Source organism: Syngnathus floridae, chromosome 5 (genome assembly GCF_059516105.1).
Source record: "Syngnathus floridae isolate MCC-2025c chromosome 5, RoL_Sflo_1.0, whole genome shotgun sequence".
NCBI lineage: Eukaryota > Metazoa > Chordata > Actinopteri > Syngnathiformes > Syngnathidae > Syngnathus > Syngnathus floridae.
Window position 1 is genome coordinate 5410075 of NC_142417.1, and position 14770 is coordinate 5424844.

The 14770-nt window shown below is 45.7% G+C and overlaps 1 protein-coding gene across 10 annotated transcripts; it reads left to right on the forward strand.

Moving 5' to 3' along the window:
* Positions 1 to 211: 211 nt before the first annotated feature.
* atxn2 (ataxin 2) lies at positions 212 to 14511 on the forward strand. Of its 10 annotated transcripts, none has more exons than XM_088375255.1 (27): positions 212 to 277; positions 1094 to 1176; positions 2913 to 2943; positions 3503 to 3562; positions 3913 to 3984; positions 4685 to 4835; positions 5328 to 5342; positions 6837 to 6991; positions 7091 to 7182; positions 7404 to 7592; positions 7667 to 7842; positions 8721 to 8990; positions 9668 to 9853; positions 9976 to 10149; positions 10223 to 10315; positions 10399 to 10469; positions 10548 to 10876; positions 10961 to 11024; positions 11142 to 11291; positions 11557 to 11574; positions 12009 to 12081; positions 12186 to 12379; positions 12742 to 12868; positions 12949 to 13140; positions 13229 to 13443; positions 13674 to 13851; positions 13928 to 14511. In XM_088375255.1, exons 1-27 carry the CDS (start codon positions 227 to 229, stop codon positions 13954 to 13956), a joined length of 3438 nt encoding a protein of 1145 aa, XP_088231381.1. In that variant the 5' UTR covers positions 212 to 226; the 3' UTR covers positions 13957 to 14511. The 10 variants fall into 10 exon arrangements, with proteins under 10 accessions (XP_088231381.1, XP_088231380.1, XP_088231378.1 ...); XM_088375258.1 differs by lacking the exon at positions 212 to 277 and adding an exon at positions 655 to 791; XM_088375254.1 differs by lacking the exons at positions 212 to 277; positions 1094 to 1176 and adding an exon at positions 342 to 791 and having other exon boundaries at positions 6867 to 6991.
* The last annotated feature ends 259 nt before the right edge of the window (positions 14512 to 14770 follow it).

Consider the following 14770-nt stretch of genomic DNA (forward strand, 5'->3'; position numbering starts at 1 on the left):
GGGTCCTTTAACAAGAAAAACATTCACTACGTACATTTATTAAATTTGGTAAAAATAAAAACACACAGATGGGTCAAAGAAAAACTATTTTATGTCTCTCAAAAAGTCTCATAACTTGAGTTTTCATTCCTGGGGAAATAAAGTATACATGGTTTTGTTTGTTGTTAACGAATAATGACATCTGAGATGACAACAAAACAATATGGCAACGTTTACTTAAATAGTCATGGCGTTTAACTTAACATTTTCGTACGATTGTCCACGCGAAGGAGACAAGGTACAGTCGCAGTTAATGGAACTATTATAAGTATAAACGCTAACGTACAATGTATATAATGTCTAATATTGGATTCAACGCATGTTGCGTGTTACAGTGCAATAGTGGCGCATGTGTATGCGGTGTTCGCCGGCTCACGTGGATGCCGCAACACAGCCTTGGCAGACTTCCTGAAAATAGTTCCATCAAGTACCGATTTTGTTTGTTACCGTGTTTGCTTCATTTCAACACGTCTTCAACGGGATCCTCGCTATAGTCGTGCATTGTAGTTAAATGTGATACTGTTATTTTTCTGTTGCGTCGGACGCCAAGTGCTGTTACGCATGTCAAATATCCCTCCGCCATTTTTTGTCCCCTTTCAGACTGTTTTGGTCTTTTCGATGTTAGCAACGGAAACAGCCCGAGACAGCACTAAAAGCAAAAATTCCGATTACAAAATCATTTCAGTTGGATTAACGCAGCGCGTTGGCAAGAGGTTCAGCGCCGACATTTATTTCAGCAGAGCCGTTACCAGGTGTTGTCTTTTTTTAAGTCGTGTTTTTCCACCCCTCTTCTTTTAAAAGCAATTGTACAGGTTGCTAATTGGGCTAGCTGAGCCCCGCTAGCTTGTTAGCATAGCATCTTCCTTCAAGACCCAGGCACGTTGACATTAGCGTGCTAGCTACCGGAATTTTGGACTGTGATAACGGCGGCTGCGAAACTGTCACACACTAACCACGCAAACACACAGCTGTCCCGTCGCCGTCGAGAGAATTTGCGGTGCCTAACTGGTAATTTTAAGACACCGTCTTTTATGGGCTCGCCATGTCAATGAAGGCCGGTGGAAATCGCAGCAAGCCCGGCGGTGGCAACGCCGCTGGTGCCGGAGGAAGCGGCGGGGGACGACAGAATCTGGGCAGGTCGGTGCAAATTACAATCATTCAATGAAGCGATCAAATACAATGACGATTTGGCATGCCGGTGTCCGTTTCCCGGACGTGGTTATATTTCGCTAACGCCGGTGTCGTTTTTAAGAGATGACATGTCCGCCTTGTGCTTATTTTTTGGGGGTGAAAGGAGTGTGAGGGCCTTGCGACGTGTTGGTCAGCCAGGGAGCAACCTAGTTAGCGTGCGCGGCCTTACCGATCGCCCCACGAATAACACGTTTAACATCACCATTTCGACCGTATTCCGGGTTTTCCCACCCAGTTTTCCTCAGCAGCATATGTGTGCACAGACCTCGAGTTGACTTTGCTTTGCTTACGTTAATTAGCCTTTTTAATGGCAGCGAGTGGCTGTACCCACTGGCTTCGATGATTGTTACCTGAACGCATCATTTCACTCAGTCCTGCCTTTAACATTAATGTTCAAATTCGTATTTTGCTTTCAAATACAATAACTAGGGCGTGGGGACGCGTATGTGGTTGAAGAAATGGTCGAGTAAGCTGTCAGTCAACCTTGACTTCGCCCGACTCATGTGAAATGATAATGTCCTTCAAGTGTGACTTTTAAACGCGATGCCCGAAGGATCAGGTGGTCGCATAGCTGTCAGCGAAATACATTCGTCCGCGGCTTCTTATTCACTCATTCACCGGCGCGGCACAGTACGCCCTGTTTGTTCCCTGCGTCGCTTTCCTTTGAGGCCCTCTTTTTTTGTTGCTACGTTTAAATGCGTATTACAGAGTAGTATGCTATTTATTCGATTCGTTCATTAGTAGGAGATTCATACGAGTCGATATTAGTGGAAAATGAAGCTTCATTTTTCACATGAAGATGATTAATGATAGCTAATGTCTATTGATTATTACTCAAGGCATGTGATTGCATACCTGGCCTCGATCCCGGCCGATGAAAAAAGGTGCATTCTAGCACACACTCAAAGGATAAGGTGCATTTTAAGGTGTGACTAGAGTTTGAGAAAATAATGTATTTTGCCGAAAGAATGAGATGCATTCAAGGACACAATCAATGAGATGTATTTTAGGCCGTCACACTAAGAAGTCAGTGCATTTTACAAGCGTGTGGTGCATTTGAGGACACAAACAATGAAGGTGTATTCTAGGATGCGTTCTCAGCAATAAAGTGCATGCAGATGAATAGGGTGCATTTGAGGACACTCATTGAATACGGTCGCTTCCTGAAGGGAAGGGGTTTGAATCCGGGAGGGGGTTGTCTCCCGGTATAATGTTTTCCTCCCAAATTCCAAAACATGCGTGGCAGGTTAACTGTGGACTCTAAATTGTCTGTAGGTGTAAATGTGAGTGTGAATGGTTGTTTTATCTATTTGCACTTCTGTGATTGGCTGGCGACCAGTTTGGGCTGTACCCAACCTCTTGGGCAAAGACAGCTATGATAGCCTCCAGCATGGCTGTGAGGTTAAACAGGTTGGAGGATAAATGAATTCATGTGTACACACTGGCCTCAAAAAGAGAAATTTGAGCTGCCATGTTGCATTCATTTACCACATGCTGTTTGGAGACTTGGATTCATTTCATTTTGTGTGTGCAGTCTACACTGCTTTAATCTCGGTTAGTTATCTACATGTGGGTCTCCTGGAATTTCTCTCCTTCCCTGTTACAGAACACTTTGATCACTTCACTTTGCCTGTAAAAACATGAGCGAGAACGTTTGTCACCTGTGGCATTTTCTTTTACAGGGGAAGACACAGTGGTAAAGGTCCTGCAGCGGTAAGCAACCTACTTCAACACTTTGAATAATCAAACTTTGTGGGTACACCGCTAAGTAATTTTGTGATGCCATTTCAGCGTAGGCCCCCCCCCCCCTTTTTTCTTTTTTTTTTTTCCTTCCAGTGGTAACTTGTCAGGGCCCCAATTTAAAAGAGCAGCACTCTTGCTAGATTTAGATATGCTAGATATGTTCCTACTTCTGCTCAAATGAAGTGAAAATAAAAGGAGTAAATATGAATGCCCTTGCATGTGGACAAGGAGAGCCACATTCTCAGTCAGCTGTTTATGGAACAGGACAAATACAACATGAGAACACTCAAGGAGCCATAGCTTCTGTTGTCACTCTCTGGGCCACGCCCCTTCACGGCTTACGTCTGACGCGACTACAGCAGACTATAAAACCAGTTTATTTCTTTTCATGGTCTTATTATTTTTTTAATTCAAAACTGTGTTGTCATTATATATATAAAAAAGAAATAATTGATGGCACTTAAATTCATTGTAATGGGGGAAAATATCCGAAATGAATTAAACCAGACTGTATTTATATCCTCTCCAGGTCATTTTCAATGGCGTGTATGCAAACATGAGGATGGTCCATGTCTTGACATCAGTTGTGGTATGTTCACTGTCAAGATAACCACATGCATTCTTCAAAATTGTATGTAACCTTGACAAAGCAGTAAAGCCAGCAGTTTGACATAACATTGTATGACTCACGATTACTGTAAACGACTTAGTCAAGCTTGAGTTTCCTCAAAATGTCCACACGGTAATAAACAAAGCCCCAGCGATTTGCTTAGGCAGCTGCTTGCTTTAACAAATCGCATTGATCAGTCATCAGGGTGTTTCGTAGCAGATGGTTTCCAAACGTGTCTTTAGAGCGTGTGAATTGATAATTCAGCGTTGTGACTGTGTGTATGTGTGAATAAATGTTCACCAAAGTGAAAATGTGAACTATGATTACAGGGGACCAAGTGTGAACTGAAGGTGAAAAACGGAGTCGTCTATGAGGGAGTGTTCAAGACTTACGGTCCAGAGGTAAGATGGCTGTCTGCGGTGGTTCGGACTCACTTCAGTGGTGGTGCTGACAAAGTCCATTCCTTTCACACTGCCCTTTTTGGGATAAGGGATACGTGGCCCTTCATCTTCCATTTTAGAATGCCACTTTACTCAGTTAAAACCCTGCAAGAACATTTTTGTTTTCAGCAAATGAAATGCCAGAAATCTGAATATGGGACAAAGTGGTGTCAGAACCACAGCAGCAATTTTGCCGGCTAAAACAGCACATTTGAGTAAGCCCCCTTGACTAAAAATTGATCGGTAGGAACTGCAATTGTGTCAGGCTGTTAGCATCAAAGACCGCAGTCATTTTTGCCGATTAAATTGCCTTTGAAAAAAAAAAAAAGAAGACTTGACTGTCTTCCCAACTGTGTGCGCCAAATAAATGGCTACCCGGTCAGGGCAGAAACAAAAATTCCTCGAGCATATTTCTTTTTAACCATGGTACTCGAGTTACCGGAGGACTAATTTCCTTGCTAATTTGCATTTTTTATGTTCATCATCAATTTCTTAATAAGGTGCTCTGAATATGTATCGTAAATCATTCACCTTTCTCCACATTGCCAGCAATTTTACAGCATTTTGACTGTTGTTTTGATTCGACAGAGGTCAACGCTCTACAAGATGAAAACTCAGCTTAGAGTGTGAGGGTTTTTCACCCCCCCCATGTTTTTCCTAGTGTGAACTGGTGTTGGATGCAGCCCACAGGAAGAGCCCAGAACCGAGCACGGGCCCCAAGAAAGAGGACATTGTGGAGAGCATTGTCTTCAAGGCTTCCGATGTTGTCTCAGTGTCCTTCAAAGATGTTGATCTTAACTTTGCCAGGAAAGGTATGGAGCAGATATTTCACTCATCAGCATTATCCTTACACGTACACTCGGCCTCGTCGATATTAGAACTCGTGAAGCATTCAAACGGTGAGAAGGCGACTTTGAATTCACTCACAAATAAACACACGACTGAGTGAATCAGTGCACACCCATGACATCCTCTATTGATCAGTGTGTATTCACTACAAAGTAGAGCCGCCGCTCATTGAAGACTCATCCCATCCATCGATTAGGCCGAAGTGAGGGCACTCGTCGTCATAGACTGAATGACGCCATCTAATTCATCTTGACGTATTCAATTCTTTAAGAGTTATTGACTGTGTGCCAGGACGGTTTGGCGTGTCTTGGCGGAGTGATTAAGATGCAATAGACAATTGAATTATATTTTATGTTTCTGAATGTAGCCATACAAAGCAATGCAGTTAATCATAATCGCTCTGTCATTCCATCTTCTGACTCTTTGCCACCTGTCTTTGTTCTCCCATGGTCTAGTTTCCTCAGACACAGGTAATATGTTTGTTTTATCCTCTCCCCTTTCTGTCTGGCAAACTGTCTTTACTTAAATAATCAAACGTGTTGCAATCGCTCGTGCTGCCACTCTTACCCTGTATGGTGATTCTTTCAAAGTCTCTGCTGCTTCATCTTACGGCTTAGAAATAAGGATCAAAAACAGTGGAACCTCCAAAGAAAGCCGCCCTTAAAGGCTCTAGGTTTTATTTCCCTCTTATGGTTCAATACCATCATGTGTGCAATTTCATGATTTATTTTTGTTTTTTTTTCCTCTGTAGAACCACATTGTGTGTCAGAGAGGAGCTCAGTTTAGTCTGGGTTGTTAGTAGAAGAACTGTTTTGATGGGTGGAAATCAAGTTGTTGTGTATTTTTGCCATACATGGCAGAGCTTCTTGCGTCAGTAAAATGTTCAACTACTTAAAGGGTCATTTGTCACTGTGGGATTAGTTCTCAACACTTTTTTTTTTTTTCCCCCTCTTTGGTTCTCTTGTAAATGTGTTCTATCCTTATTTGGTGTATTTACATTTTTGCTCTTGAAATTGGAATAAGGTTAAGGTGACCAGTGCCCTAGAGCTATTTCTGTTTCTATTGAGAGGTTCCACTGTAGTTGAGCTTCATGTTGTTGCTTTCAGCGGAAGATCAGACAGGTTCCGCTCTAAAGTTTTTCCTGGACAGTCTTGTAAAAAGACAGATTAGACATTTATACTCATGCCATTAATACGTTCGTGTAGACTGAATTTTGTAGTTGTAATTTTAGTTCAGTGATACTAACCGAGTTTGAGAAGCAGTAACGTTTTCAACGGTTTACAGATGAGAATAGGGCCACGCGGGAGAGTAAAGCGACCGTTTCATTTCCATTGAAAGCAACGGGTTGTAAACTCACTGGGAGGAAAAACTAAATTGCTCACTACCAATTAGATTCAAGTGTCAGAATTTTCAATGAGCCATCTGATTGACTGCATTCTAAACGCATGCTTGCTTCAGCTCACCTTCAACCCCCCTGCGTGTGAAACTTCTATTTTCCATAATGGACAGCAGCCAGTCACAAAACATATTGGCCAGCTCTGCTTATGTAACAGAGACTAGTATAGTGCCTAGTATGTCAATAATGTGGCCCTTGTGCTTATTATTCTGTCCATTGTTAGCAGCTAATACTTTTCTTGCTTTCGTGCTCAATCTTTTTTCCCGTCCACATTTTTCTCTTGCACGTTGCACTGACTATTTGATTAGTTTATTATTACAGTGACAACACAATGACATTTTTTGCCTCAACGATAACCACTGCACTAATTTGCAGGGCTTGCACGGATTTTTGAATGAATTTATAAGCACTATCTCAGTAGACCTATATTTTGTTATAGGTTTTAATTTTTTTTTTGTGTGGTTAGAAGTAGTCCCCCCCCCCCCACATAGAAAATCCTGAAGGCATGTGTGCTTTTGTGCATAGGAAGTAAGCGTGTGGTTTCCCCTGCCTGTTTGTATGTCTGCAGAGCATAAAGGTGTATCCTTGCGTGTCTCAGATAACTTCACAGACTCCGCAGTGAGTGGCAGGATCAATGGCGAGCACAAAGAGAAAGATCTCGAGCCGTGGGACGGCGGCGAGACCCACAATTCCGACAGTCTCGAGTCCCTGGATACAGATGTGGTGAGAAACAAGATGCAACGCCGCAACAAACACTGATGGAGGCATCGCTTCTTCCCATGTGTGGAACATGAAAAGAAACATCTTTTTTTTTTTTTGTAGTCAAACGGATGGGACCCCAATGACATGTTCAAGTACAACGAGGAAAAATATGGTGTCTTGTCGACATATGACAGCAGCCTGTCCACTTATACGTAAGAATACCGTGCTCCTTACTTTTTCCCCTTCCTTATGAGAAATGTTTGTTTTTAATTTTCATGAATACATTTTTCACATAGAATCTGCCATTCGTGGCACTTCATAGTCTGAGTTCACTGTGAAATTGCCACTTATTCTTTTTTACTGTTCCAGACAATGAACAAAGAAATACAAGAATTTATCCATAGCCGTGTTCTAACCTGCCCTTGCTTGTCAGTGTCCCCCTCGAGCGTGACAACTCCGAAGAGTTCCTCAAGAGGGAAGCGCGCGCCGCCCAGCTGGCCGAAGAGATAGAAGCCAGCTCTACATACAAGGCCCGGGTGGCCCTCGAGAACGACGAGCGCTCAGAGGAAGATAAATTCACCGCGGTGGTGAGAGGTGAAAGAGAGATGCACTCATTGAGCAGGTGATACTTAGTTCACACGGTGACAGGTCTACTGGGCCCAAGGAGCATCGTATTGATCGGGTGTCTGTTTGCAGGGAGAACAAATACATTCCCCCGGGCCAGAGAAACAGGGAGGCCATGTCATGGGGGCCCGGACGTCAGAATTCCCCACGTCTGACTCCGAACTCAGCCGGGCCGTCGGCGCCTCGCGCCGCGGGACTGCACGACTACAATCAGAGCCCAGGGGGCGACCAGAGGGTGGTGAACGGAGGTACGGCTGCTCCAGTTCTCACACACCTGTGATCCGTTGTCCTAGCCAATGTTTTCAGTGGGGAAAGCACCTACACATTTTCAGTTCACCTTTTCCCAACTGGTTTCCATCTTCCTTTCGTAATTTAAGTTTGTCATAGAAAATTAATAAAGACTTGTTAACCCTTTAAATGAATGATTTACTTTTTTTTTTTTTTTTTTTTAATGCTATCATATTCACATTAACCTTACAGTGGGTCTCAACAATACCCAGCGTGGTTACAAATGGCACACAATGAACTAGTTTGTGCAGCGGCGTAAGAAAGCAACGTCACAAGAGGGCGTTACTGTTACCGCCATGCTTACTTGGTCATTCCTTTGATATGCATTCATGGCAAAGTAGTCATCCATATTGTGATTGTAATTAGGGCATTTCAAGATTACAGACAATGCACAATCAATTAGTTTCCACAGCGGCGTAAGAAAACGACATCACACTATCTAAGGCATACTCGTGCCGGAGTCCACAGAGGCAGGCGTCCATGATGTTAATGCCAAAGTACGCAATTGGTGTTGACATAATAATCTTGGGTTCAGAATATCACCTTAGGACTTGCCAATCATCAAAATTCTGAAGAAAGAGAGAAAGAAAGAAATCATCTTGTCTTATAAAAAACCCTTTTAGTTTTGGCCAATCAATGACATTAACGCCAGTGTGCTAGCTACATCGCGGTCTTTCTCTTTAACAATGTTTGTGCTGTTTTGAATTTTTTCTTTTTTGCTTTTCTGTCTCAAGTTTAATGAATGGCATGTGCCTGTATGTTCTCGCTCGGCTCTTTTTCCGCTTGATTTGCTCATTTCATTGTGTCATCCTTGATCATTTGTCCTTCCCTCTTTTAGGTTCATCCCATTGGCCCTCACCCTGTCCATCTTCTTCCTCCCGTCCCCTTCCTCGCTACCAGTCCGGCCCCTCCTCCCTGCCTCCTCGGGCCACCACGCCCACCAGGCCACCCTCCAGACCCCCCTCTCGACCTTCCAGACCTCCCTCTCATTCATCCCATCCCTCCTTTCCCTCCCCTTCGTCATCCTCTTCTTCCTCCTCATCTCCCTTTCCCCTCCACGGGCCCTCGTCACCGGCCTCCACTCTGCCTAAACGCATGTCTTCAGAAGGTACCCCACGTCAATGTGGCGTAGACCTGGGCAAAGGCATGAGTTGGAAGGTGGATGGATTGGTCTTAGCCCAAGAGTGCCGCTTAACATATCTTAAAGATTTCAGACGTTAACTGCTTTCAAAAGTCAATTTGCCCAGGTCTAGTGTGGATCAGCATCGTAAGATGACGTTAACTTCTGCGGAGTGATTTGGAATTTTTTCGGCTCAAGTGCATTTAAGTACCCCGTAAACAAACGGGAAGGTGCAGTGAGTGACGCTGAATCGCTGACAGGCATAATTTGTAATTAAAGTTGCAAATATAAGACTTTGTCTATGAGCACTTTGAGCATGTTGCTTGTACCAAGAACATGTTGCTCCAAGTCCACAAAATAGGACTTGCCAGTGTGCCTGGTTTATCAGTTTATTTACTGTCTTAGTTTTGTCTACTTTGCACTGAGGGGTCACCGGTTCATAAGCTGCACAACTCTGCTGATTGGTGAATCTGTTCTTTCGCACCTTACCTTTTCCCCCGCAACCTCCCGCGTTCCCCTCTCTGGTCACTTGGCTGCGCTTTGAGATGGTTGCTGTGTCTGCGTGTGATTCGACCGCTTTTTTTGTACTAACAAGCATGTCCAACACTCCCGGTGTGACCATAGCTTCACCCTCCTTGACCTCTCAAATGTTTCTGTCACTGTAGGTCCGCCGCGGATGTCTCCGAAATCCCAAAGGACACCCCGTGCTCACAGAGTGCCCCCCAGCAGGACCACTAGTATGCCGCCGGGGGTGGATCTCATTTCTCACACTACGCCTGGCGACGTCTCGGTGACTCCTTCCAACAGAGGCAACTCCTCTGGAGGAACCTGGTCTTCTGTCGTTAGTGGAGGTACACGCCATGACGCTAGCAGACCATCTCTATTGGCCTCCACAATTGTACACATTCAAGGCTGCAGCAAACCTATTATTATTTTCTGTCAAGTAAAACTATCCATGTCTTTTCCTCATCAGCTCACAGACCTCGCTCCCCGCGTCAGAACAATATGTGTGGTGCCTCCCCTTCCTCCGCATCTCTGCCTCAGACAGGAACGGCTCCCACCGAGTCTCTAGCCACACCGACGTCCGCTTCCTCCCCGACTGCTGCGAGCCCTGCTCCCAACATGGTAGCCTCTCTGTCAGGAGACGGTAAGGCTCCAAGCGAAGTCACTTTCACAACTGCTTTATGCATTATGTAACGTATCACGCAATTGTCTTACAGGGAAAGAAAGTCGCGTCCACGAGACGAGACAAACATCCCCCAAAGACGGCATGAAGGATAGTTCTTCCAGTATCAACAGACCTGTGTGTAAAGGTAGGCATAAGTCCTGACAGCCTTCAAACACACACACAGAGGTTGTGTAACCTTGTCTAAAAGGGTTTTTGCTTTTCTTACAGGTCCCCCCTCCTTGGCGCCTGACCATAGGAAACAAATAGACAATTTAAAGAAATTTAGTGAAGATTTTAGGGTGAGTGTCTTGCAGTGCCATGCTGAATCTTTTTTTTTGGACCACGCAAAACTCTTTGTTGGTCCTTTTATTCTTCAGTTGCAGTCTAGTTCCAACCAGGATCCTGCCTTGGACCTCCTGGTAACCAAGCCTCCAAGAGACTCTGCAGACAAGCCCAGCGACCTTGCGTCCTTGGACAAAGCCTCCTCAGCGGGCACCGAAGACCACGGCGGCGCCACCCCATCCACGGGCGTTATCAACACGAGTAAGCCCGGTAGCCCCGCCGCGCTCTCCCCGTCTCCTTCTGGCCCGGAGCAGAAGAGAGCGGGCCTAGATATGACGTCGCAGGGGGTTCAGACGACGGCCGTATCGACTTTTGGTGGGCCCAAGCATGAAGAGAAGGAGGACAAGAAGGAGGCGGTGCAAGAGTGAGTGAGGCTGTAAGGAGGAGGCTGTTGAAACAGTTCAATCATGTCAATGATAATCTTGATCTGCATCTTTTCTTCGTGCAGTCAAGTAAGAAAGTCCACCTTAAACCCAAACGCCAACGAGTTCAAGCCAAGGTTCAATGCTCAGGTGAGTGCGCTGCCCACCCCTCTGACAATCGGCAATAACCCTTTCATTGCTATCTATGTCCGGATAGTATAATGCAAGCGAATTTGTGAAGGACTTTTTTCCCCCCGCTCTCGTCAGCAGCCCAAACCAGCCAACACCCCGACACCCCCGCGACCTCAGGGCCAGCCTAGCCCCTCCATCATGCTCCAGCAGCCCCCCGCTGTCTATGGCCAGCCGCTGTGCTTCCCCCAAATGTATCCTCTCACACCAGTTAGTCCCGGCGTACAGGTGAGACCCACGCCTTTTCGCAGCTGACCCTGCCGGGTGTGACGTAAATGCCCCGCTGGAATGTCAATGTTGATGCATTTATCTCATGTTGCTTTAAGAACAACTTGGTGATCCAACATCAGACATATGTAAAGACATGCATTTTTCCTTTTCTTCCCCCTGCTCCTCATTCTTTCTTTCTTTTTTCTCTCTCTCTCTCTCTCTCTCTTTCACTCTCTCTGTCTCTCTCTCTCTCTCTCTCTCTCTCTGTCTCTCGCTCCATTAGAAAAGCATAATATGGAAGGTTTGTGAATTTTTCCTCAAATTTTCATTAAAAAAAATCCTTTTATTTACTTTTTTCTTTATCGAAACTCAATTAGCTTTGAGATGTTTTGCTTGCTTGTCAATTTTAACGCATTCAGATGTTGGTTTGCCAACTTCTTATTGCAATTCATCTCTTATAGCGTTAATGGTCATACTGCTAGGGGTTTATTTCTGCCACAGTCATAAAAGTGCATGGGGTTTAGTGACAGGCAAGTGTTAAAAAAAAACACACAAAGTAGAAAATGCATGCAATCAGGTAAGATGAAGCCTACAGTCAGACATGCTTGTGTCATTTCCGTTATTTGGTCTTTTTTTTTTTTTTTTAAACTGTTAATGGTCACCTGATTAAGTATAAAGTTAGCACATGAAGAATTCTATCCATTTTTATTTGATTTCTTGCTTCTTTCCATGCAGTCTCCTGCAATGTACCAGGTTCAGATGCCACACATGACTGTCAACCAGTCTAAACCGTACAGACCAGGTAAAGGTAAGAACAGCCTGGTTTTCTCTTCTCGTAGCACATCATCATCATCAAAGACTAAAGTCAAGGCTTTGCCTGTGTGACATTCCATTGTTCCGCTTCTTGGCCAGTGTCCAACATGACCCAGCAGAGGTCAGACCAGCACCACCCGCCGGGCACACCCACCCTCATGCACCCGGCCACGGCGGCAGGGCCGCCGATCATCACGCAGAGCCCGGCCTACTCCGCCCAGTACTTCACTTGCAGCCCTCAGCAGTTCCCCAGTCAGCAGCTGGTCCAGCAGATGCCACACTACCAGTCTCAGGTCTGTTTACTTGAAGTACCACTTGAGGTGTTCTAAAGTTGACACGACTGATATGTGCCCCACAGCCCACCACACAGAATGTGTCTAGTAGGTGGTGGGACTTTGCAATGTTTGCAAAAGAAATCAATAAAAATTCACAGATGTCTGTGTACGTCGGAATAAAACGCTGCTTGCTTTCCACCTTGAGAATGCGGGTCAAAAAAATCCATCTGGGGCTTGGATTTTCCCCCTTTACTCAGTCTCTCACTCCCAAAAGCTACACCTTCAGAATAGTTAATTTGTACTGCCCTCGGGTGGCCAAGGCAAATATGTGATCAAAAAAGACCTCACATTACCATGATCAAATAAACATTGTGTTCCAGGCGCAGCACGTGTTCAGTCCTGTGATGCAGGGCGGCGCCCGCATGATGGCGCCGCATGCCCACGGCCAGCCTGGCCTGGTGTCCTCCTCCACCACTCAGTACCCAGAGCAGACGCACACCATGTATGGTATGTATGCCAAGCCCCCAGCCCCCTTCCATCCGACAAACCATCTTGACAGCGTGTCGTCTCCTCTCGTTTTTTCTCAGTGTCTCCTGGCCCCATGTCCCAGCAGTACCCCCACCCGAGCGCCACTTTGCACCCTCACCCCCAGCACCCCCAGCCCTCAGCCACGCCCACAGGCCAGGGGCAGCAAGGGGGCCCGCCTCAGCACGGAGGCCCGCCCAACCACCCGGCTGCCAGCCCCGTGCAGCACCCACAGCACCCTCAGGCAGCAGCCGGTGATGACATTTGCGCCCTCCGGGAGCTCCTTGGCGTCGGCTCGCACGTTTACTTACCGTGACTTTTGCCTTTCGTCTCACTCCTCAGCCGCCGCTGCCGCTGCTGCCCAGGCCCTCCACCTGGCCAACCAATCCCAGCAGCCCATGTACTCTGCTTTGGCCCCCACGCCACCCTCAATGACGCCGGGCCCCAACCCGCAGTCCCCGCAGGCGTCTTTCCCGTCGGCACAGCAGACCGTCTACATCCACCCGCAGCAGGTCCAGCACGGCTACAACCCCAACCATATGGCCCACGTGCAGCAGGTAAGCCAAACGACAATAACAAACTGGTAACGGTCACAAAAATGAGCCTCAGGCATTTAGAATCATCAGCAAGAGGGTCCGCCTCAGCGCGGTCCAGCAGAGGGATGCGTTAGGATGCCAGGTTTTGGTTTTACAATGTGTTCGACCGAATTGAAGAATACGTTCACGCGGCCATCTTGTGATGGAGAGGCCATAGCTGATTAAACCATCTGTGTGCTCTTTTGTCTCAGGCGCACATGCAGTCAGGCATGGTGCCATCTCACCACGCGCCACCCACCCACCCTCCAATGATGCTGATGGCCACGCAGGGCCCGCCGGGGGGCCCGCAGCCTCCCATGGCACAGACGGCCCTTAACCACATCCCCGTCTCTTCCACCACACCTTTCTCCTACCTGGCGCATCCGCAAGGTAAACAACCAAAACAAAGCACTTTTCTTCGCTTGATGTTGGGCCATGTTCACGTGGCGTTGCCTGTCTTTTGCAGTGCAGGCTCATCACCAGCAGCAGCTGTAGATGGCAGATAGATGGCGCCAGAGAGCAGAAACGTCATTTCTTGAAGAGGATGAGGATTCCTCCTCCTTCCCTCAATACCCCCCTTCTCCTCCTCACCCCACGTTTCCCCATCCAATTCCTTCCCTCCTTTCGTCTTTCCCCAGACAAGGCAATAAGAGAATGTTAACAGGTTGACGATGCAGTGATGTGTTTCAAGAGAAAACTAATCTATGAACGAAGAAGAATTAAACTGGAACTTTGTCTGCACCTTGTGTTGGGGTGAAAAGAAAAGCAACCCATTTTTGGACAGTATTAATGTTACTGTTGTGTATCGCTGATGCTGCTGCTACAAGACTAAAGTGTCTAACCAAACTAAAAAACAGCCAGCGAAAGGGGGATACAAAAACACGAGTGTTTGTTTATTTATGAGAAAAAAAAATGACGGTGATCACCACCCACTTCACACCTGACCCTAATGTAACTTTTAAGTTAAAACTTTTACTTTGTAGATAATATAAATAATTTTAAAAAATGAGCCAAAAAAATTACAAAATAAAAAAAGTTTTAAAAACTGAACTGACTGTGTTTCTTGAAAAATAATCTTTTGTGCTGAACGTAATCTTTTTTGCTGAAAATTTTAATGCAAATGCAATGTGTGAGAATTAAATTCAATTAATTAAAATAAAAATAATTAAAAAATACCCAATGTTTTAACTATAAATTAATAGAATTAGAAGAAAAAGAAGTTGGCCGGAGATAAGAGTTGAACTGGTACCTCCCTAGTAGTCTGTGTTAACCAGTGCATCACCAGGGATTGCTGAAATTTACAACCATT